Here is a 26,011-nt window from a genome sequence, read left to right on the forward strand (position 1 = left end):
CTCTTATTTTGTGTGGCAGAAAGGTTAACTGACATTGCATAACCCCAGCTGTTCTGAGAAATCTTATACTTTCAAAGCATTTTTGGAGTGTGGAGTATGGATCCAGAGTATGGATTTGGGTTACACTGAAGAAAAAGAGTTCTCTCAATTTGTGGTAGGGATGCTGATGTGTTTTTTCTCTCGCTTTGCAGAACGACATGGATTAAAAGAACCAAAGAAAGTGGAAGAGCTATGCAACAAGATCACAAGCAGTTTGAAAGATCACTTAAGTTTCAGTTGCCAAAACAAAGGACAACCGCTTGAGTCTGCAGAGCCGAAGGTACTGGGTGTTCTGGCTGACTTGCGTTCTCTCTGCACACTGGGACTGCAGCGCATCTTTTACCTGAAACTGGAAGATTTGGTGCCAGCCCCTTCCATTATCGACAGGCTGTTTCTGGACACCTTACCCTTCTGAGTCAAACCACCCTCCTGGAAGGCAAATGCCCACCAGAGCAGGCAAACGGATCGTGACTTACAGCTAACATTTCTGCCCTCACTTAACAGAAAAGCAGCTCCGAGTCTAAAATGAGGTCTTTTCTGGCGCTTTGTCCTTACAACCTGAGGCCTGAAACTTACTGGCTTACTGGTTTGGGGTTGTGTTCTTTGTTTTCTTTTGTGTGATTTGGGTTTTTTAAATGGCTAATATGGCACTTTTGGACAATGCTATCCCAGCAGCAGTAAAAGGTTAACATGACTGTTTTAAATCTGTTGTCTAACACCTCATGGTATATGAGGAATGAAATTGTAGAGGCTGTGTTTGAAAACAAGAACAGCAAATAGTTGTTTGCCAGGGTAGTATGTGTTTTGTGAGGATACCTTTAGCATACTTCCTGCATCAAGGGCACATACATCAGCACAATCTAAACAAAAATTCACTTTTTTAGCAAAGTACATTCAATTGAACATTTCATACAAATCAAATATAGCAAAATGACAATGGCTGTTAGCTCCCATGTTCAAGTGCAATTTTTTAAAGTGCTGTCTTACTAAGTCTCGTTTATTAACTAATTTATTTTACTATGAAAACAAACGGAAGAAATCAAGTGAGAAAATTACATGCACTAACTTACCTGACAGAGTTTTCCAAACTTGATTCCATGTAGCGCGACTTATTGACAAATGTATGTGGAAGACACGGGAGCAATTGTGGCTCAGTTGTTCCTTAGCTAAGGAAATCCGAGTAAGTAGTGATTGGAGCATACAGGGTCAGCATCAGGGATAGTTCAGTTTTAGACTTCTAACATAAGCGACTAGTTAGTAAACAGACAGAAGATGGTTTTCAAGAACAAGCAAGTCTTGTAAAATAGTATGAATGTAAGTGCTAGGAAGGATATAGTGGGCTGCGTTTAAACATTCCGTGTTCGTACTCCTTTTTGTATGTTTATACTGTTGATGCCATATTAATATGAAATAATTTGTTGCATAGTGTCTTTATTTGTATAAATGTTTGTATGCATGGTATATTGTAATGGCTTTGCCTGTATTTATTGCAATGACTGCCAGCTCATGGGAGCCCTGTTACACATGATAACTAAATGGGGTGTTCACACTGACTCAGATACACCAGTTGGAAAACTATATACATATATATGTAATGTGTATATATATATGTATATACCTATATTTGTGTGCGTGTGTGTGTGTGCGCGTGTCTTTTTATTAACCATTTGTATATAAAATATCTGTCAAATCACAAGCAGAGTTATTTTACAGTTTATTTGCAGTGACTTCTAAGGCAGTACTGTTTAGCACTTTGATATTAAAATCTTGCTCATGTTTTGCTAAATTCAAATAATATTTAAAAAGTTTAGTTCTAAAAAACTTTATATGCACTGTATTAAGTCAAAATTTTGTTGGTCATTTTGCTAAGGAAATTTTTGAATGTCAACCTGATGTCACTGTATCTTTTGTTAGCTTTAAACATTCTAGCTTTTGTCTTTTTTTAAACTATGCTGTTTATATGGAAATTAAATTATACAATCAAACAGATGCCAAATGAATTGCCTAATTGCTGCAAAGGATAACCCAGATATCGAGTCACTGTATGGTTTTCAAATAGTAATCTGGTATTTTATCACTTACTATGTTTGGATGTGCTTTTATGAAAAAATTATTCTTATATCAAGATTTATAGTAGTGTCAATAGGGAAACAGACTTCTAATCACTATAGTTAATATTTCCGGTTTACCTGCAGATAATATTTGGAAAAGTATTGCTTTTTGTATTGACTTTTAAGCTTATGTGCAAACATAATAGCGTAATTAAATATCAGAGAAGCTAATGTTTCTTGTAGGTTGCTGTAACAAGCCTGACCAGCAAGACAAATATATTTTGACTGAATTTGCTTTTGTATATACTAAATATATATATATACACGTATATATATATACACTCACACACATGTGCGCATACAAAAACATACACACACAAAATCCAAAAGTATGTTTACTTTTATCTCCTTGTGTAAGACACAAGGTCCCTTGAGAAATGACTTTTATCTAGGGACAAATCCTGCCAGGTGCTGAGCACCAGCCAGATGAGGGCTTGCAGGCGCTTCTTGCAAGTGGGCCCTTACAAAGAATTTTCAGGCGAATCAGCATAGTACAGTAAAATTGCTTTTTTGTTGAGCAAGGTTTATTTATTAAGTGGAATGTGAGTGGGAGGTAGCAGGTCCAGAGCCCCGTGTGAGATTTCACGTAGCCAGTGTCCTCCAGTCTTCCATAGATAGTCTTAACTGTGATACTCTCCCAAATCCCGTCATTTGTGGAATTGTCCTTCATGTCACCTTCAATACACAGATTCATCCTAGAGTACAACCAGTGACAGGTCACAGTGGTAAAAGAAAGAGTTAACGCAGAATAAATCTACTACTTTTCTTAAAGCTCTCTCAGTGTGAACATGCCTATGTCTAGGCAGAATTCAGGAATATATCAGGTGTTAAGGGAGAGTGCCTTGCTTTTATTTCAAACAACAGTGTTTCAAGAGTTTCTTCACTCCGCTAACCGCAGTACTTTTTTTCTTTTTCTTTTTTCTTCCTTTTTTTTCTTTTTTTGTGGTGTTAACCTGTGGGTTGAAAGAAATGCTCTTGTACATATACAATGTAAATTAAAATTATTAAATTGAATAACATTTTTTTCAGAGGCCCGATGTGTGTTGAATAAGTATGCTTAATTCTGTTAAAATCTGATGTGAATTTTTTATCATTTATAAAACATTAAAAAAATTGTCTACTTGAGTCTTAAAAGTGGAAAAATTGGTGAAGCATGCTTAAGAACACTGGCAATTTAATGGCTAGTCTTTTGATTAAAATAGCTTTTCTATAAATACAATAAGACCTGCAGTATTTGGTTATGCAATCTCAATTAGATATTGAGAGCTAGACCGTGGTTGTCCCAGACATTGAACTACATACGGACCAGAGCAGAGAGACTACCTGCACCTCACTGTACTTCTCCTCCATGCCAGGAAGGGATTGTAATTAACTCACAGATGATGACGGCCACAAGGGAGGGAGGGGATGGCTATAGGGCTCGTGGTCCGGTAGCACCTATGTCTGGCTAGAAAGAAGACAGAGCTCTGGTCCCATCTTCTGCCCCTTTGTGTCAGTAAATCCCGGTAAGACATCACTCCAGTGGGCACCTGCAGTATTTTCTTTAAATGTGCATCCAATTTCTTTCCTTACTGTGCCCTTGCTTTGCAGGAGGGATCGCTTATCCCCTGCCAGACAAAACTATTTGGCTACAAATGCATTTTCAACAAATGCAGTTTTGAGAGGCATCTGCCACTATTCTGGGTATCACCATAAGTACTGATGGCTCCGGCACACCTCCACGAGAGCTGTTCTTCTGCAGGAACTGCTCGGCTGGAGGTTACATCAAATGATGTGCTGTGGCGGGCTGCAGGATCGGCAGATCCTTCTTTGGAAATGTGACAAAACAAAAGGTTGCTCAAACTCTTCCAAATTATTTGTTGCTTTTTTCCTATGCCTTATTTTTAAAATTAAACTACGAATCTTAAAATTGTTAATGATAATGGCAATGAGTTTTGCATAATAGTGCCCTGTTAGGCAAAACATGCAGTTCTTGTGACCAACCCGCACCAGGGTCTGAATTTTCACCCTACAAGACAAAGCTTATCCTCACTAAACTCACAAGCATCTCAATTTGTAATTACTTCAGGGGCCATAAGTTGTGTCCTTAGACATGAGAACAGAACTGTGTCCTGATGTAGATCACCTGCACTTGTGTCCTTATGTGTGCCTTATGTGCTTATACTCCTAAACCACATCAGTGGCAGAGTCCTCGCAAAGGGATGTGATGCCCAATGACTGACTCTGGCAGTGGAAGGTTGGGCTGAGTCAGGAATATAATAGCAGGTTCCTCTAGTAGAGACCATCCTTGGACAGGAGGCTGGCACCAAGGCACCTCAAAATGAGCAGCTTTAACTAGAGGTGAGTCAAACCTCTTTCTACAGCTTTCCTACTTTTACTTTTCACATTCAGGTTCATTTGTCCAATATACAAAGCTAAAATTTCAGTTATGTTGCAGAGAGGGGAGAGTGAGAGAGATGTTTAATTGTATAAAATTAAGCCTGGCTCTGACAAAAATTGGCAACTCCCTCTACGGACACTATGAAACATGTATTTTGATTAATTATTTGTATTATAGCAACACCTAGAGGCCACAACAGAGCTCAGGACCCCGTTTTGCTAGCTACTCTAATTAGCACCTCCAGTACCCACCCAGGAGAAGCTCCAGTCCAAATAGACAAAAGAAAAAGAAAGAAGAGCAACACAGGAAGAAGGGAGTAGATTGCCATGCGCAAGGGCATACAGCATTTCAGTCACAGAGTTGGGAATAAAAACTTTTGTTTACTGAGCTAGCGTCCAGTGAATGCTGTTGTTTTGTTTTCCTTTTCTTTCCCTGGGCAATTTATGCTGCCACTGTATCGAATTTTATGCAAACATGATAAAAGCATTGAAAAATTCAAAATAACCCACATATTCAAACTGATCTTGTTTACCCTGCATATATAAGTCATCCATGTCATCAAAATCCTGGTCAATCACACGTTTGGAGCTAAGCTGTGATACAAACTAGATAGTATTTAGAAAAGAGATATTTAGCTGTTCTTTATTAAAATTAATGAAACCAACCATTATGAATATTGCAAGATATGGATTAAACAATAATTACTAATGGATAAAAAAGATTAACTTTTAAAAATGACAAAATATTGATGCAGTAATTGAATAAATGGGGAGTCAATTAATCAAATTCTTAGCAGCAGAAGACATATTTTAGAACTCTATTCCAGACCTATGTTTGTGAGAATTACAGTGATTTGTCAAATAAAAGAAAAAGAAACTTGTTTACCATATGGAAACATTTTTAGCAATTTTTCTTCTGTTTTCTTTTTTAACGTTAGACACCTTTACTCTAATATTCATAATATGGGATATTCTGGCTGCATTTGGTTACAGAAGAAGTTTGCATACATGAAGTTGTGACATGGCTGTGAAAGTCGGACGAGATCATGATTCTGACGTAAACTCACAAAAGCAAGGATTTTCTTTAAAAAGAAGGGTGGCATTCCAGCTGTAAATAGATATTATGTATATGGCAAGATACTTATGTGTGTATAATGGAACTACTTTAGTGTCAAGTACAAGATTCTGAAGTCATGCAAGAGACAAGACCATGGCAAAAAAATGCCATTTTTTCTCATTGTTTAATATTTTCATAGAATCATAGAATCATTTAGGTTGGAATAGACCTTTAAGATCATCGAGTCCAACGGTTAACCTAACACTGCCAAGTCCACCACTAAGCCATGTCCCTAAGCACCACACCTACATGGCTTTTAAATACCTCCAGGGATGGTGACTCAACCACTTCCCTGGGCAGCCTGTTCTAACGCTTGATAACCCTTTTGGTGAAGACATTTTTCCTAATATCCAATCTAAACCTGCCCCAGCGCAACTTGAGGCTGTTTCCTCTCGTCCTATTGCTTGTTACTTGGGAGAAGAGACGGACACCCACCTTGCTACAACCTCCTTTCAGGTAGTTGTAGAGAGCCATAAGGTCTCCCCTGAGCCTCCTTTTCTCCAGGCTAAACAACCCCAGTTCCCTCAGCCGCTCCTCATAAGACTTGTGCTGTAGACCTTTCACCAGCTTCATTGCCCTTCTTTGGACACGCTCCAGCACCTCAATGTCTTTCTTGTAGTGAGGGGCCCAAAACTGCACACAGTATTCGAGGTGCGGCCTCACCAGTGCCAAGTACAGGGGACGATCACTTCCCTAGTCCTGCTGGCCACACAATTTCTGATACAAGCCAGGATGTATTGGCCACCTTGGCCACCTGGGCACACTGCTGGCTCATATTCAGCTGGCTATCGACCAATACCCCCAGGTCTTTTTCCGCCGGGCAGCTTTCCAGCCACCCTTCCCCAAGCCTGTAGTGTTGCATGGGGTTGTTGTGACCCAAGTGCAGGACCTGGCACTTAGCCTTGTTGAATCTCATACAATTGGCCTTGGCCCATCAATCCAGCCTGTCCAGATCCCTCTGTGGAGCCTTCCTACCCTCAAGCAGATCAACACTCCTGCCCAACTCGGTGTCGTCTGCAAACTTACTGAGGGTGCACTCGATCCCCTCGGCCAGATCATTGCTAAAGATATTAAACAGAACTGGCCCCAATACTGAGCCCTGGGGAACACCACTTGTGACCGGCCGCCAACTGGATTTAACTCCATTCACCACAACTCTTTGGGCCTGGCCATCCAGCCAGTTTTTTACCCAGCGAAGAGTACGCCTGTCCAAGCCATGAGCAGCCAGTTTCTCCAGGAGAATGCTGTGGGAAACAGTGTCAAAGGCTTTATAAAGTCCAGGTAAACAACATCCACAGCCTTTCCCTCAACTACTAAGCAGGTCACCTTGTCATAGAAGGAGATCAGGTTAGTCAAGCAGGAGCTGCCTTTCATAAATCCATGCTGACTGGGCCTGATCACCTGGTTGTCCTGTACGTGCCATGTGATGGCACTCAAGATGATCTGCTCCATTTCAGATTGTTTATTAATTTTTCTTAAAAGAACAGAGCACTCTGGGCTTGTTCAGATGGAATTTTATCTCAAACAAACAAACAAACAAAGAAGCTAAGTGACATTTAAAGAAAGAAACGTGTTTAAGTAGCTGAAATATCTCAATTAACCCAAAGTCTTTAACTTGCTAAGTAATTGTGCTGGTTTTGGCTAGGATAGAGTTAATTTTCTTCATAGTAGCTAGTATGGGGCTATGTTTTGGATTGATGCAGAGATGTTTTCGTTATTGCTGAGCAGTACTTACATAGAGTCAAGGCTTTTTCTGCTTCTCACACCACCCCACCAGTGAGTAGGCTGGAGGGGCACAAGAAGTTGGGAGGGGACACAGCCGGGACAGCTGACCCCAACTGACCAAAGGGATATTCCATACCATATGGAGTCATGCTCAGCATATAAAGCTGGGGGAAGAAGAAGGAAGGGGGGGACGTGCGGAGTGATGGTGTTTGTCTTCCCAAGTAACTGTTACGCATGACAGAGCCCTGCTTTCCTGGAGATGGCTGAACACCTGCCTGCCGATGGGAAGTGGTGAATGAATTCCGTGTTTTCCTTTGCTTGCGTGTGTGGCTTTTGCTTTCCCTATTAAACTGTCTTTATCTCAACCCACAAGTTTTCTCACTTTTCCTCTTCTGATTCTCTCCCCCATCCCACCAGGGGGGAGTGAGTGAGTGGCTGTGGGGTGCTTAGTTGCTGGCTGGGGTTAAACCATGGCAGTAATGTATTAAAAAACTCCCTCCACAATAACTTCCACTGTGGTCTGTGATTAAGCACTACTGTAGAACAAAAGTGAATTACAGAGATGGCTTGATACTGGGGAAACTTTCAAATGTAGCAGACAGAAAACAGAAATTAATTTACCTTTCATGGGGTCTTATTATTTATCTTGCTGTGTTTCCTAATTAATTGACGATATTGATGTTTACACAGGGATTTGCTCCTTTCCAACTTCGCTTGATCCTGTGAAGAAGTCAGAATGCTGCATTTGTGGTATCACATTTATTGCCATGGCAACAGTCAGGGATTTCACAAACACTAATTAGGGTTGGCAACTTGGAATGTTTTCAGTGCAGTCCCATATAATGTTCCCGCTTTTATCCATTTGTCATTATATCTTACTTCAACAATTGACTTCTTCAGTATGTATACAGGTTTTTCCCCCATGTCCTCAGGATTCAGTTAGTACCTTCTCTGATCTACAGCCACCTTTCTTACACCTCTGCACACAGCCGGTTAAGAAGTAACTGCAGTCCCTACCCGCATTTGTGTTAAGCTCCACTTCTTACACTTCAGATTAATCCAAGTTTCAATACAACCAGCTGGTTTCTACACCAGCATGTGCAAAAGTAGTAAGGAAAGGTACGGAGGCTTAGCTGCATCTTCCCAGTCAAGGTACTTTTAAAGATAGATGCTATATCTTGCTCAAGGTGGAGTACAAGCCTTCTGTTCGCAGAAGCTTAAGTTCTGTGAACGTCCAAAGATCATGCAAAATATTTTAATTCAAGTATATCAAGATCATTTATAGACATTTAATTTACTATGTAATAATATGGAGAGGTGGACCCGTGTGAATCTCATGAAGTTCAACAAGGCCGAGTGCAAGGTCTTGCACCTGGGTCAGGGCAATCCCAAACATGGATACAAGCTGGGCGATGAGTTGATTGAGAGCAGCCCTATGGAGAAGGACTTGGCGGTATTGGTGGATGAAAAACTGAATATGAGCTGGCAATGTGTGCTCACAGCCCAGAAAGGCAATTGTATCCTGGGCTGCATCAAAAGAAGCGTGGCCAGCAGGCTGAGGGAGGTGATTCTGCCTCTCTGCTCTTGTGAGGCCCCACCTGGAGTACTGCATTCAGCCTGGGGCCTCCAGCATAAGAAAGACATCGGCCTGCTCAAGCAGTTCCAGAGGAAGGCCACAAAGATGATCAGGGGGCTGGAGTACCTCCCCTATGAGGACAGGCTGAGAGAGTTGAGGTTGTTTAGCCTAGAGAAGAGAAGGCTCCGGGGAGACCTTATTGTGTCCTTCCAGTACTTAAAGGGGGCCTACAGGAAAGATGGGGAAGGACTCTTTGTCAGGGTGTGTAGTGATAGGATAAGGGGTAACGGTTTTAAACTGAAAGAGGGTAAATTTATATCAGACATTAGGAAGAAATTCTTTACTGTGAGGGTGGTGAGACACTGGAACAGGTTGCCCAAAGAAGTTGTGGATGCCCCATCCCTGGAAGCGTTCAAGGCCAGGTTGGATGGGGCTTTGAGCAACCTGATCTAGTGGAAGGTGTCCCTGTCCATGGCAGGGGGGTTGGATGAGAGGATCTTCAAAAGTCCCTTCCAACCGAAACCATTCTATGATTCTATGATTCTATACTAATCATGTACTATTGTTATCCAGTTGAGTTAGGGCCTTAATTTACTCAGAAGCCTTATCAAACCCTGTGTTGGTAGTGCACTTTTGAGCCTCTCTCAAAGTGAAATGTATTAATTTGTTAACAAAGAAAGAAGGCAAATTTATGATGGCATCACCAGCAAGAGGGAAGGTTTTACTTCATCAGGCATGCTCAGGGTAAGAAAGAGATGTGTCTACTGAGCACAGTAAAAGATGACCATTCTGCGACTCACTTGAGAAGAAGTCCCAGCTGGTTGTTAAACTGCCCTCCCAATAACAAAGATATCCAAATAAAACCAAGCAGAGAAAATATGCCAGTATTGCCCTAATTTGGAAAGGAAGACAATAAATCAGACTGGTTAGAGTATACTTATACTCTAAGCCACTGTAAATGACTAGAAAAGAAGAGAAAAATAATGGAACCACCTGGAGCACCTTCGTTAGGTTACAGGTGAAATCATATAATTTGTTTCTAATTTAGAAAGGATTTTGTACATTATTAACAGAAAACTAGTATTTGAAAAATAAATTCTGAGTCTGATCACCATCTTCTTTCCCTACACAATGGGGAGGTAAAAAGCCTCTTAAATGATGGAAAAATGTCTCCTAAGGTATGAAGGAATTGAGAGTTCATCTTGACAGTAAATTACTGAATCTTTTTAGGAGATTATAATTGAAACCAGGGCAGAATTAATATACTTGATAAGGAGAGCTTATTGAAATAAACAGTATAATGTGTTAAAAAGCAAACAAAGGATTTAGATTAGACATTCAAGGCAAAAGTGAACCATTGGAAGAAGCCCTGTATTCCAACAGACGCTGAGACAAGCTAACATAAACATCTAAAGAAAGCTTTTACTGAAAAAAACTGTTGCCTCAGAAGTGTACATTTTGCCTCCCTTTTTTTGAGGAAAGACTGAACTGTGCCAGCTTGCCCAGTTTTTGACGACACTTCCTGCTGCTGTTCAGTGCAAGGATCAGTTTTAAAACCTAGTCCTAATGCTTTTGAGAAATTTGAACCCAGAGACCTCCAGCCTTTGGGACTTTATTGTCATGACTTTTAACTTTGTTCCCCCTACCCTTAATTTCAAAAAGCATAATCAAACTCATGGCAGGGCTCTTCGTAAGCTTTGTGAACTGGGCCACAGTCAGGAATTTCCACACTGAGTAATTTTATTACATGAAGTTTCCCGCCTGCTGTACAGAGCTGTGCAATATTCAGCACAGACATCTGCTTTTCATCTGATTTCTAAAGGAACGCCTAGTGGATTGCTGCCCCTTTGAAATTAAGGAGTCAGGGAACAAATTTAAGTCATGAAATAAAATGCTGAAGCTAGAGGGCTCTGGGTTTAAATTTTACAGAAGTACCGATGCTCTGTTTTAAACGAATCTCTTGAGGGAAGTGCAATGGAAAGTATTTCCATTGACTGGGCAAGCTGACACAGCTTAGTCTTTTGGAAAAAGAATCAGGATCCATTGCATGTTCAGACACAGAATTACATCCGCTTTAGACCTAAGTGACAGCTTTCAGTGAAAGACTTTTAAGGTAAGTTATCAAGGATGGCTGAACCTGAGAAACTAAAAAAAACAGACTTCATGAACTTAAGTGAAATCTTCAAATTCTCTTACAAAACATGAGATTTTTGTAAAAAAGCTTGTTTTACTCCATGCCTCCAAAGCAGCCTCTCTTCCCATGAGATGGAGTTGTTAATGCAACATGAAAAGGCTGCAGAATCATGCTGCTGACCTCTCAGGGGCAGAAACAATCATGGAAATCTAATAAATATGGTGAGAAATGCTGTTTGGTGTTAGCATTTTCCACTTTTCCATAGCGCGTTATTCTTACAGCTCCAGTAAAACATGAGGCCTGGTTCGGTCTGGGCTGCCACGTTGTTTAGGCTGCAGCTTTGCAGACATGACTAGCTGGCATAAGGCAGGACTTCTGTCAGCAGCAGTCACGCCATGCCTGCCTGCTTCTTCCCTCTGCGGTGCCTTCCCTTCCTTGGGCCAGTGGCAGGGATCGTGTGGATGGGAGGAGAATCAGAGCAAGAAACTCATCGGAGTTAAAACTAACCTGGTTTTCCCAGGTGGGGTCTTGTCTCTGCTCCTGTGAGACCCCACCTGGAGTACTGCATCCAGGTCTGGGGTCCCTGGTATAAGAAAGACATGGACCTGTTGGAGCGAGTCCAGAGAAGGGCCACAAAAAGGATCAGAGAGATGGAACACCTCTCCTGTGAAGAAAGGCTGAGAGAGTTGGGGTTGTTCAGCCTGGAGAAGAGAAGGCTCCTGGGACACCTTATTGTGGCCTTTCAGTATATAAAGGGGGCTTAGAAGAAAGACAGACTTTTTACTAAGGCCTGTAGTGACAGGACAAGGGGCAATGGTTTTCAACTGAAAGAGGGTAAGTTTAGATTGGACATAAGAAACTCTTGATGATGAGGGCAGTGAGACACTGGAACAGGTTGCCCAGAGAATTGTGGATGCCTCATCATCAGAAGTGTTCAAGGTCACATTGGACGGGGCTTTGAGCAACCTGATCTAGTGAAAGATGTCCCTATCCACAGCAGGGAGGGTGGACTAGATGATCTTTAAAGGTCCTTTTGAATCAAAACCATTCCATTGGTTCTGTGATTCCTGCCCTTTCCTTACTGGTCTGTGATGCTATTAATATGCACTTATTTTCCCATTTGCTGTCAGGATACTTTGGCCTAATTTTTAGACCTGCCGCATACCCATAATGACAAATAGAAGCAAGAAGAGCCATGGGTACTCTTTTGAATCTTACTGCCGTACACTATGTGGATGGGAGTAGTCTGCAGAACTCCCAGTTGAAATAAGGGGCCTACTGTGCCAAGTCCTCTTCACATACATAATTGGAGATACCCTCTGACACCTCCTGCACCAAAGACATTTACACTTAATGAAGCAAGACAAAGGAAAAAAGTGTTATAGTTGCTGTATGGATAGAACTTTTATGGACAGACGCATTTAGAGATTTGCTCTGTCACATGGGAACTTCGGCAAAGTCAAGAAGTTAATCCAGATCCTACCATATTAGCCTTTTGCTTTAAAAAATAAATCCTTCCTCTCTTATACCATGAGTCAGCACGCTTTTCCAAAACGGTCCTTTCAGACTAACAATTGTCGAATTGCTCGGGGAGACTCTAACCTGACATATTTAGTACGTTCTTCCCACAGCCCTCACAGAAGCCCACAGATGTCAGCTTTGATCAGACTCAGCCAGGAATGCAAAACTCATCAGGTTCATAGGGCTAGGATGCATGTTAAGATGGTCTAAAAAGTAAATCCTCCAAAAATTACTGTGTGTTCTGCACTTAGAGAGACACATGAGGCTGCAAAAGGCAGCATTTCTAACAGGCTGCCCTAAAACAACAGCCTAGTTATTAGTCCAATATTGTTTTTAAACCTAGAAATTTCTAGACCATAGGAACTCTTTTGGAAGCGGACTACTGCTTTGAATCTCAGATTGCAGCCCCTCCCTGCTGTGACGAGCTGTCACCATCCAGTCAGTGGAGTCCAAACCAGTCTCTGAAACCTGCATGGCATAACATATAAAGCAAAGGATGTTACTGTAACTGTCTGTATAGCGATTATGACCAGAGTAGGTGGTAAAAAAAAGAAAACATCATACAAGAGATTTTGTTTTCAATACTCTCTATTAGAAGAGCGATTCATATGACTGGACCATTCAAAAGACCATAATTCAGTAAGGATAGAAGAGGGAGAAAAAAAAAATTAAATCAAAACCGATACATTGTTAGAAAGCTGCAGACAGTTCGCAGTCACAGAAGGTTTTAATTTTATGGGTTAAGACTACATAAGGACTTATGTGCTAGTTCCAAATGAGGGCTCATCTAGCCCAGCATCCTGACAGTGGCCAGGACAAACTAGAAACAGGCTATGCAGGCTGATCTTGCCTTTAGGATCACTGGAGCTTAAGAGTGTACTTACCAGGCATCTCATCGAGCAGTGATCTCCAAACCTTTTTGATCGTGCACCCCTACCAGTAAAAAAATTTTTAGCATGCACCCCCAATATATGTATATTTATTTATTTATAAACTATATACCTGTACTAATGAAGTTCTGTATTTTTTTCCTGTGCCCCCATGGATTGTCTTGCAGAGTCCCTGGGGTGCACGCACCCCACTTTGGAGATCACGATTATAGAGGCTGTACCATCACTTTAGTAGCATTTCTAGAAACAATAAATAATATTTTTTAAACACAGGGTATCTTGCAGCCAATGCAGACACATTAGTTACTGGACCTCATTCAGATGGTAAAGGGCTGCTGCCATATTTGGCTACCACTAATCACGACCCTCTCGCATTTACTTCATGTGCATTGAATGCGATACCAGTTAGAAACAGAAAGGGACAATTTGTCCAAGCTTAAAAAAACCTGTTCCTTTAACAAGCTGGGAACATCAATTTAATGTGGGAAATATTAATAGGAACTGGAAATTGTTCAAGAACATTCTACTGGGTATAAAAAAAAAAAAAAAGTGCCACAAATTTGCAAGTAGAAAAGAATTCATGCTGGGGAAGAAAGAATTTGTGAAATACAGAAGATGCAGAAATGCTAGTCAAACATTAGCAATCAAAATATAAAGAATGCAAAAAGGATAATAGCAGTAAACTGCAAATTTAAAAAAATGTACTCTGCTGAAAACAGTTATTTAAGAAAAGATCAATGAGCAACATAGTTAGAAGGGACATACCAGAAACACATTAGAGTAAAAAATTTCTGCACCAAATATTGGTCCATTTCTAGAAACAGGTATTATAATTTTGAACAAAGGCTCAGAAAAGACAGATGTGTTCATCACTATTTCTCTTCTGGTTTCAGAAGGAAGCAGGAGGATAAATCTACCCAATAAAATGTTGTAGATGGAAGAGAAAACCTGGCATCCAGAATGAAGAAAAATATGATGCAGAGTCAGCTGCAATTACACATGTACAAATCAAGAAACCTAGAGGGAAACAAGCAGCATGGAAAACACGAAAAATCTCAAAGATCTTTGAATTGCCAACATATTCCAACTATTAAAAAAGAGCAGAGAGATGATCCAGGAAAATATAGATCTGTTAGTCAGATGCTGAACCTGGACACATAATGAGACGTTTCATTTAGAAGCTCACCAACACAGAATTGAACACTTAGGGTGCAATTAATAATAATCAATACAATTTCATGGAATGCAAGTCTTGTAAAACAAACCTTCTTTATTTTATCTTTTTCAGTTTTCTTTTTGTTCACAGCTATTGCTCTGGTTCACAAAGATAACTGTGTTCATACAGTTCATAGGCCCATGTCTTCAAATCATTTGACCATGGATTTTGAACATCACATTATATGGAACTAGAAGGATATAACTTGGGAATTGGTTCCTATCAGTCTATTAGTGAATGATTTTGTCATTGCTACAGTGTTCACTGATTAAATTTGCACAGGATACAAAAACAAGTGGGATAGTAAGCAAGGAGAACAGGCAATTTGTAGAGAGTGATCTGAATTGCCTGATTAAAAGAGCATATTAAAAAAATTATACAGAGATGTGAGGACATGTATTGAGGAGTAAGAAATACAATATCACGATACTGAAAACTCACTTCAGAGCAGGGACTCAAAGAAGCACATATGTATCATCATAAATTAAGCTGAAACTAGTGTAGCTAATTACTTCCCAACGACTGCAGGGGATACAAGCCTTGGTGGAACCTAACGACTTCGTCCTGGCAGTCTGAATGCTCCAGTGCATCTGAAGTTGTAGGGCTCAGTTTAGGGATGAGCTTTCATGATCTTTATGCACAAGGTCAGCCTGAGTTGCCTGACAGGTTTTTTTCTGGCTCTGAATGAGAGGGAGCTATATTTTCCTGACAACTTTGTAGATCAACTTGCAAATATAAGTCCAACCTAGGCAGGGCACTCCTGAGCTCCTAAATGCGAACATGGTAAATGGTACCAAAATAAAGTTTATGAAATTGTATTCAAATTCTGAATGTATCTTTCCTTGTGTCCTGGTTTTGGCTGGGACAGAGTTAACTCTCTTCTTAGTAGCTGGTACAGTGCTGTGTTTTGGATTTAGGGTGAAAATACTGTTGATAACACGCTGATGTTTTAGTTGTTGCTAAGTAGTGCTTATCCTAAGTTAAGGATTTTTCAGTTTCAGTTTCTGCCAGCAAGCAGGTGTGCAAGAAGCTGGGAGGGAGCACAGCTGGGGCAGCTGGCCTGAACTAGCCAAAGGGATATTCCATACCATGGAACGTCATGCCCAGTATATAAACAGGGGGGAGTTGGCTAGGGGGCGTGGATCGCGGCTCTGGCATTGGTCAGCGGGTGGTGAGTAATTGCATTGTGCGTCACTTGTCTTATTTCTTTTTTTTTGTTGTATTCTTTTTCATTACAATTATTATTGTTCTTAGTTAGTAGTGTATTTTTATTTTTACTTTAGTTATTAAACTGTTCTTATCTCAACCCACGAGGTTTTTTTTTTTTCCCTTTCGTCCTCCCCACCCCACTGGGAGGGGGGAGCGGGAAGCGGCTGCATGGTGCTGAGTTGCTGGCTGGGGTTAAACCACAACACCTTGCCAACTTCATGCTCCTTTTTATTCCAGATCTCTGATTTTTATTGGCATAAACGTGTTGGGAATGTCTGTTTTCAGCTGAATTCTCAGATACAAACACGACTATTCGTGCATAATTAGGAGTATGTTCTGTTCACTAATCATTAGTAATCATGCTCTAATTCAGTATCCAAACTCCAATAATTAATCATGGAGCAGAAAAACCGCAATGCAATTGAAGTGACCAATTATACGTCACAAGCAGCAAAAGTTAACAACTCAGGCATAGACAGTATTTTCCTTCTAAATCTTCAGGTGAGGACTTTTTGAAAATCAGTCTATCATGAGGAATCAAGATCAGTTCATGAATTAGTTGTGAACAACAACAAAAAAGCTAAAATTATCCTATAATCCATTTACAATGAATCATTTATCCAGTCCTAGTAACATCCATGCTAATACTGCTTCATTGACCTAACCAGTTACTCTATTTTCAGGCACCAGCAGAGGTATCTCTTCACACACCATCTTGATAAAGGTTCCATGCAAACAGGCAAGACCCGATTCTCCTTCTGGTGCAAACTGCTGTCTCCATTAGTTTTGACGGAGCTATTCCAGTTTCACCAGCTCTAGAGCTGAGCAATAACGTCAATAGCCACAGTAATAATAAAATATTATGGATTATTCATTTTCTGAAGGACATATGTACATTAGCTTTTAATAGGTTTAATAGGCTTTGTGTACAGCTTTTATATAGAGTTATGCAGCTTATTGTACATATTTACATTCTGATTTCTGCAATGTTTCCCACTTGTTGCTCCAAGTTTTCTTTTCTATTGTTCCCATAATTTCCAGGCAAACCTCTTTTCAGCAACTTTTCCCTTGTGCTACTTTGTCTTTCCAGCGGTTCCCCATCTAGCTGAGCACGCAGCTTTTCTCTTTATTTCACTGCCAGTGGTCTGTATCAGTTAGTACACATTGACATTTTTGTTTTCTAGGGTTATCTCACAATAGTCTGCGCCCAGTGTCATGATATGTTTCCCTTCACGTCTGACACCTGCACCTCATACACGTGTAACTTTTAACTTGTTGATGTTTCTAGTCTATCCTGTATCTGCCTGTGGGCGATCAATCTAGTCTTCCTCCGTATTCTGGGACTGGTGGAGATCCAGGGATCAGATACGGCTTCTGTGACGACCAGTGCCGCTGTGCTTCAGAAGCACTTGGTAAAAATTGCATTAACTATACTCCACTTTGAGCCCATGAAGACCCAGCTGTCCAGTCTCCATGTAAGCCTTGCTATTTTTATTTTGGTGCCTCCTACATTTTACCTCTTGTAGATTTTCTGACATTTTATTTCATTTCCTTAGTGAAAGCATACGGCAAACAGATGCCTAAGCAGGGCCCCAAGCACCCATTTCTTTTTCCAGACTTTTCAGGATATCTGGGAAAATTCTCAAGTTTATCCTGATATGCGTCACACTTGCAATTTATTTCAGGTGCTACCTTTTCAGTGACAGGCATCCTAAACACCATCAATTTTGGAGGTGTGTCATTTTAAAATCAAGTTTCTGTCTCTATTTTTGTTTTTTTGTTCATAGGCAACCTTGAAAACATAAATAAACTAACCACCAGGTTTCAAAAATGGTAGCAGCTGGGTATCAGAGGAAGCAAGTATGATCTAAAGATCTTTATTCTTCTCACATGCGCCTCTCAAAATTTAAAATAAATCAGTTGAGATTCATCTACAAACATCAGTTTACCAGTTCCTCCCTAAACCTTAAGTAGTGCTTTCCACACAATGGCATGACCACCTCTCTGTCTGAGATAAAAGGGAAGTGATCTGAAGACTTGAAAATGCTAAATCTAGCTCTGCTTAAAAATTGCTAGTCCCCTCTGAGACCAGGATTTAGCTATTTTGCATAGATTATGAGAGTGCAGAGCTTGGGCAGCAGCCCCCCACTTGCTGTGGCCAAGGCAACTATTCCATGGGAGAGAGCATCTTCCAAACCAACAGGAAAATGGGAAAGTCTTCAGTAGAGCTGTTGGTCTCTGTCATACACCTTTTTCTCAGGTACTAGCCTTGTTTTATACCATAATTCTTCTCTCCCCTTTCCCATTCCTCACTCTTTGTTGTACTATCCTAGGGCAATGCATTTAAAATTAATATTTCAATATGTTGAAATGATTACTGAATTTTAAAAGTGTATGTATATTCTGGAGAAAGTTTATTTTGGTAAGTGGGACTATATGTGGATATCGTCATTCTTTATTAAGGCTCCTTTGTAATTAATTGCTCACATGGGACCTGAAAGCCAAGAAATAGCATATCTGTTTTCTCTCTACTCTGTCCCCTTCCCAGGATTCACACATTCCAGAAACATGAAATATTGAGCACAGAATTTAAGATGCAATCACGTGTTGAGAAGATAGTACTGAGAGCCAAACGTATGCAAGGTGGTAGATTTACCCTTATAACTGGATCTGTCTCCCAAGCATGAAGATACCCACGGTGTGTCAAGATTTGCTCCAGATATCAGACATCAGGATGTAGACTTATTCACAAAATGCAAATGTTTCATTTAGAAGCTATTTAAATGAACAGCCTCTTGAATTTATTGTCATACTTTCTTTTTCGTTTCTCGTTAAAATTGCACAAAGGATGAGAATGCTGCAATGCACCGTTTTCTGTATCGATATGCAGCAAACAATTAATGCTGAATTAGATGATTTTACCATTCATAAGACATGCAGTGGAAGCTGATACACAGGCTGAATGAAATTGCTCTGAAAGGCATAGCACATGGTCAGGAAAGACTATCAGCTCTGAGGCCACAGGGCTCCTTCAGAAGTGATTTACAGGTACCTTGTTCCATATTTTATATCAAAATTATCTGGCAAAAAAATCAATGCCAAACTGATTGTTGTATCTGATTTCCAAGGGATGTTTCTTTTTCTCCCAGATAACTTGTATCAACATGAAATGTTCCTTACAAATGAAGGATCCCTTTTTGTTGTCCGTAGGGAGGAAGGGCTAAAGAAAATAATGACACACTAGCCATCATAGGTAATTCCCAAAGGATACTTAGTTTTTCTTCCCCATACGTATCAACACATAATGTTCCTTACAGATAAAGGAGCCCTTCTTGCTGTCTTTACCAAGAAAGGGCTAAAGAATACAGAAAATTTCATTGCACCAGGTCACAAATGTGACTGCTGGAAAGAAGCAAAGCTCTGCAGTCCTCCCAAAAGATTACTTTTTAGCATATATGGAGCATCTTCTTCCCCAAACTCCAGCTGGTTAGCTGCCGCTTAGTTATAGTTGCTGGTTAGCTGTGCAACATGGGCAGCAGCCGCCTGTGGTGACAGTGACGGTCCTGATGGAGCTGCCTGCCTCCAGCTGAGACCTCCCAGGCACGCTGGCCAGCAGGACTGCCGGACACTCTCGGACCGGCCATCCTTTTGCACGGAAGTGGGGCAGAAGACTCTCACTTCACCCACTTCTCTGTAAGTTCAGACGTCTCTGCAGGTCTCCTTACGTTTTGTGCCTCAGACTCTCTGACGGAGGCTGTTGAACCATTTCCGCAGTACTCTCTTGATAACGTGCTTCTTAATTTGCCTCAGTGTTCCTAGTCATCGTTTTACTATTAATTACCAAATGTGTGCGAGCAAAGCATTTGGTAGCTTGTCTTTCGTAGCAACATGGGGCAGCTGCAGACCAAAGGTGTCGGACTCCAACCGGTGCAGAAGAAATCGTGTGTCGCCCTGTTAGTAAGCGCCCGCTCTGCTTGTAGTCCTTTCAGCCTGTGCCAGTTTCTGTTTCACCTCTGCCTACAGCACCACAGGGACCATAGGAGAAATGTGACTGGAAAATAATGTGATTTCTGGTTTAATTCGATGAAACACTTGTATTGGTTTCTAAAACGTATGGACATGTTTCTTCCCTCCTGGAGTCACAATTTTCAAAGAAATCTGATTGCCATCACATGCATTAAAACCGGCATTTAACAGTGACTTTATCAAATGTACTGGAATATTAGCAGATACGTTACATGCATAAATGTAACATGTATCATCTTCTCTATCTAATCCGAGAGCTTCTTATTTTCCATCCACCCACTCAGGCACACAGTTATTCATTAGGTACAAAAATGAACTGCACACCTTAAATATATTCAGATTATTGTAAAACTGCCTCCACCTTGCTACCAGAATTGCCAAGGTAAAAATATTCGTCTCTTTCTCAAAAGATAGATGGTGATAATACAGAAATGTTTCTACTTCCGAAGCACCTATACTAATACAAGGAGTCAATTCTATTTAAAAAAAAATTTGCACTTGAACAGTTGCTGTACTCAATACATGTATTTCACACACACACAAAAAATTGTTTAAAAAGTTATGTAGCTCTAGCCAAGCATTCAGAAGTTAGGAAATAAAAGAGCGAAGAAGAATCTTCTGTGGCTGAAGAAACTTCCCCCCCCTTCCTGTGTAACTATTATGATATAGTCCTTAATTACATGAAAATGTGCTTTTTTACCTCAGGAATCCATCTTATTTAATCCAAAGAATACCTTTTTCTCTTCAAATTTTTCTACCTGAGCCACCTGTGCCGTGAACACTTATAACATTATTTAATATCCCCTCTGGCCTAGTTTTCTAGGCAAACAAAGCTTACGTTATGCTATGATTCTGTCCCTCAGACCCCACTGAGAGCTTTTGAACCCACTGCGTGGTTTCAACCAAATACAATGGAAAAGTAGAGGTTTTAAAGAGGAAAATCTTATCCAAGTTTCAGGACAACTGGGGAAAGGTGAAAGCCCTATCAATGCCTCCACCAAAGTAAAGGCTGAAGGTGAACCCTGCTCTGCCGCCAGCATTCGGGCGGCTCGGCCCAGAGACCCTGCTCCTCAGGAAACCTGCCTTCACCCGTCCTGCTGCACCAGGGCCACCCGCATCCCTGCCGCAGCCCTCACCTGGCTTCTCTTTTCTGAGCATTTGGTTTTTTTGAAAATTGTTTCGACCCCAAAAATGTTCTGGGTGTGGTACCTTATAGCTTGGGATGATGGGGATTACACTCTAATGCCTGCATCCATTTTTACATAGGTGAAATCTGGTTTTGTCCTTTTCTTCTTTTCCTTGGTACTCCCATTGCCTTCAGCCTTTTGCTTTTGTCTGGCTGATCGTTGTTTTGGCTCTATAGTTCTCCCTCACTTTGCACACTCAGTTTGCCATTAAAACTCCCCCTCTAAGCTGAACGTTTGGGCTGTGCTATTTAGACTTGCAGCCCGGAAGTTTGTGGTAAAAATTCTACACACAAGGCATGTCAGGGCAATTTCAGTATTAGGTGATAAAATTCCCCTTCTTTCTATGCACACAAGTCACCCTTCAGAGGGTGCCCTAGACCTTCTGGTCCCATTCAAAAACAAGATCACAGCAATAATGTCTATGTCAGAAAAAAAAATTAGATAAAAAAAAATCAGCACACTACCTGAGGGTTCATCAGCTATCTGCCAAACATGGATCTTGGACAACATATTGTAACTTTGCTAAATACTGTCAATACAGATGTTTGCACATTGGCAGGAAGTTGATTAAATCCCACTGTTCTTTTTATTCAAACTCTGCTTCCATTTTCTCTCATAAGACAGAGGTGTAACAGTAGATGGTGGATAACCTCTGGTGTATTCATAATTGCTGTGCAAGACATATATGCACATTTCACGTCAGTTTTGCTGTATGTGTCTTTACTGTCACTCCCCATCACTGTAAATGATTAAATGAAGTAGCAGGCAGTGAAAAACCACGAAACCTTTCAGTTTGGCACTACCTGTAATACATCGCAGCAAATCTGCTTGTGTCCATGAATATCCAATCCACCTCCCAAGAATTACCATTTCCCCATTTTGTAAAGGTCCCAGTGTTAATTGTCTTGTACAGAGTGATCATCTTTTTTCTCTCTCTCTCCTGCTTTTTAGAGTCCTGATTTGATGATTCAGTTTGTATCCACATGCACATAGTGACAAATAACACTCTACCTTAGCAGAAAATGTTTATTGAAGGGCTGCAGCGAGACTGGACATCAATCTAGGGAAGAAACACTACAAAAACTACAGTACCAACCTGCAGTGTAGAGCAAAAAAAGGAACTTAAACTCTGAAGTACAACTCTATGCCTTGTAACTATGCTCAGGTATTTTGCTTGACTTCCAGTACATCAACATTGAAATAGGACTTTTTTTAATCTTAAATGAGTCAAATACTGGTGACACTGAAATCAATGGCAAAATTCCCACTTACTTTGATAAAATGTGAACATTATCTGAGAAATTTACATTAATAAAGTATGAGTTTTAAACCATAACATCTGTATTCTTCGTGCCTTTTGCTAATGAAATGATACAATAAATTGGTAAAAATATGAACAACTTTATATAGCTTGACATTCTATTCCCTCCAACTTCTTTTCATAACATCCAAAACCATAAAAGAATTAAAATATACTTTTCTATAATTATGTAAATCTAAGGGAAATCTAACATTTGACAATAAAATTTTAACTTTTCATACAACTTTATTCTGAAATGTTACTATATTTGCTGTAGCACAGAGTCTATTACTCAGCCTTTGGAAGTTGCACCAACAGCAACTGGGTAGATACAATAAAACTGCTGAAGACTGCACCCTGTGAAGCAAAAAATATCAAACAGCGAGTCTCAAAACCTGCAGCCAGTCTTATCTTCTAAAAAGAGTCTGATGAGGTAACAGGCATGATGCTGAGAACCTAAGGTGTCCCGGATAGACCTGTTTTTTGAATGGGACCAGAAGGTCTACGGCAGCCTTGTGGAAGAGAGGGAAAGAACATACCTCCCACCTGGAACTGATCATACAGAGGGAGCGAAAAGCGCCATTGCCTTGCAATTCATGGACAGATGCAGGGTATTGACTGGAAAAAAAAAAGGAATGATAGCCTCAGATGTGCAATACATTTCCGCATTTCATGCAAAACATGTCAATATTTTTGTTAGAGTGAAGAGCTTTGATGACTTAGATGTTACACTGGTATGGTGATCACCAATGTTGTCTGACGGTCCTTTGCTTCAGCTAAGGGTGACAGTGAAAGTGTGTCTTTGACATCTCTTCCTCTCCTTACAGTACTGATACCATTGCTACGTATTATTATGATTGCTTTTAGCCCCGCTGCAGGGCTTCTAGGTCTGCTGGAGTGCAGTATAGACCCAGGGCATTTGGACAGTGGAAAAGATGAAGAGCTTTTGGGGTGAGTCATACATAGGGGAACAGAGTTGGGGAAGTAACAAGAAGGACAGAGAGAAGAGAATAGTGGCAGAGTACTCTGAAGGTGGCAATGCAAAGAACAAGGCTATTAATAACAAGAAACACATGTAGGGTGTGGGCTGGAAGATGGCAGATCCCAGCGTCCTCATCAGCAAGCTCATCCTACCGCTCCCTGAAAGCCTCCTTCCTTATCCAAAGGATGCAGAGCCAAACTATGATCCCACTTATGCTCCTTCTTCGTGGAACTACCTGTAAACACAACGGACTTCCACAGGAAGCACAAGTCACTTTATTGCTCCTCCACTTGCATCTGCATGCAGCCTTTTTCCTAGGACTCACCATCAGTAGAGAGCTTCTGCTGCTCGAAATAGGTGTTGCATGAACACCGTCAATTGGTGGGACAGCTCTTTCTTTGTGCTCAGTACTTGCATTTCTGTCACCTGGAAGGGAAGTCATAGAGGGCAGAGGGCCCCAGTGAGGGAGTTCAGGAAGGACTAGTTCTCCTGAAATATATTTTGAAGGCGCTCCTGAAGTGGCAGATGTATGTGTAGCATAAGTCTTCCAGAGTAACTGGAGCCTAAAGTAGTCTAGAGGAATCTTGTTTATAACATTTGAACATCATGCTCTGCTGTGAGTCCATTAACCTGAGCAGTAAGACTGAGGTTCAACTGGTCCCAGGAAATTTCTTTAGTTATCAGCTCTGAAACAGTCCTGAGAAACACATGGCACTCTTAAATTCCAGGCAAACTTTCATCTGATTCACTCAGGTGCTGAGAGTCATGTTCAGGAGGGCCAAACTCTAATTTCACAAATCCCTGAGTCACATCCCCCAAACCGGAAGTTTAACCCACACAGCATTAGATTAAAAACACACCAGTGTAAAATTTTAGTGTTCACTCTGTCTTGGTTTTTGAACTATTTTCCTCCCACATGTCTCCTAGACTTTCCAGACAAACAAATTGAATGTGGACTCACTCCTACCTTCACCGTAGTCCTTTCTCCCCACTGTTCGGGTGTTTTCTGCTCTCATCCAGGCACTGCATCACTTCTGCCCTGCTTCTTGTCAGCTCCCACATCTAGCCACCCTCCACATCAATTTTGTCCTGGCCTTACCTCTAAATTTTCCGATACTAGAAGCGAAAGTACTGGCAGATTCCCCATTTGCTCCCCAGGCCTGATGTTGAGGAGTGAAGGGGAGTAGTGAAGGGAAGCTGATCATTTTTCATAAGAGAAATCAAGAAGGAGAATAACAGTGGTGATCTCCTGAGATGTTGGATCCCCTCTCCCTCCAAAATTTTGGTGTATCGCTTGGGAAACTGATGACAACTATTCCTATTGAGCCATAGCTCTGTTCCAGACATAGCAAGAGACTGGAAAAGTCAGTAATAAGTATAGCAGTGGAGCAGTAAAACTCGTAATAAAACCCTAAGATAATCACAGCTACATTAAAAATTACAATTTAGAGGAACAACTAAGTGACCTAAGTAACTACTTGCAAAAGAAAGCTAAATAGTAGACTTTGCGCTTAGATCCATAGAAATGTTATCTTGGTTTCTTTTGAGGCCTGAGGCTCATGAGAGCTATTTTGTATTCATCGCCTCTGTCCTATTCACTTTGGGACTGCTGTCCAGCTCAGAGATGACCCTCAGCATGAAGCAGTCAGACTGAAAATGAGATCCAGTCATGTTAGTCAAATGATGCCATCAATGTGCAAGGTTGCCAAACACAGTCACACACCAATTAAAGATTTTTTTGCCCAGTGTTTTACCTGTCTGCAGCTGACATAGAAGAGAATCATTCATAGATGATCGAAATCCATCCTGTGGACAGTATTTGCCACCAGGTTTAAAACTGCTAAAATAACTCACTCTCTGTACCACCCAAGCATTAAGCTAATGCCCCTCTTAAGCTTCTCTGACACCCGGAGCTTTTGCACACAAAGAAAATAATCTACATTCACAGTGCCCACAGAACATTAATCCAAACTACTATTTCTGAGGTAAGAAATGAAGCCATTTTAGTCACAATTTAGGGTTTAATTCAAATTGTAATAATGCTATCTGTTAAATAGCATTAAATATCTTTAAAAATTCTTTTCCATGTTTATGGGGTTTTTTTGTATTACAGATGACTGTAACAGTGAGAAACCAATATTTTAATGGCTCATCTAAATACTAAACAAAGATGTAAATATTCAGTATGATGTGCAGGGAATTAGTAGTAGCATTAGCAGTAATGGGACTTGCACAGCTAATTCTCCACATAGCTAGCTGAACATGTATCCCAAAGTACTCATCAAGAAAATCAAACTTTCAATTACATTTTAAACTAAAATAGGCTTTAGAGGCTTTCTTTCTCTGAGACAAAACTTTAAAGTAGGTTTATCTCTACAAGACTGAATTTCAGGGCTTCACAGTGTTACTGCCATACTAAAAGTAAATAGAACAAGATTCAAACATTATTTATAAAAACAATCCTTACTGTGGAATTAAGTGTCTGTGGATCATACATATTTGTTTATGCAGCATCTCCACTCTACTGTTACAGAACTTGAGCACTTCACAGTTTTAGAGTATACATGACACTGCCTGTGAGGTAGTGAAAAGGTCTACC

The 26,011-nt window shown here is 40.6% G+C and overlaps 1 protein-coding gene across 2 annotated transcripts in view; it reads left to right on the forward strand.

Annotated features, from left to right (window-relative positions):
• NR4A3 (nuclear receptor subfamily 4 group A member 3) overlaps positions 1-3,275 on the forward strand; it is a 29,862-nt gene extending 26,587 nt beyond the window's left edge. For both annotated transcript variants that reach the window (XM_050890738.1, XM_050890739.1), the window contains one exon: positions 192-3,275. In XM_050890738.1, the coding sequence (XP_050746695.1) occupies positions 192-454 (263 nt within the window). In that variant the 3' untranslated portion in view covers positions 455-3,275. The remainder of the gene's footprint in view (positions 1-191) is intronic.
• Positions 3,276-26,011: the final 22,736 nt, after the last annotated feature.

The sequence above is a fragment of the Gymnogyps californianus genome, chromosome 2, assembly GCF_018139145.2.
Source record: "Gymnogyps californianus isolate 813 chromosome 2, ASM1813914v2, whole genome shotgun sequence".
In the NCBI taxonomy this organism is placed as follows: Eukaryota; Metazoa; Chordata; class Aves; order Accipitriformes; family Cathartidae; genus Gymnogyps; species Gymnogyps californianus.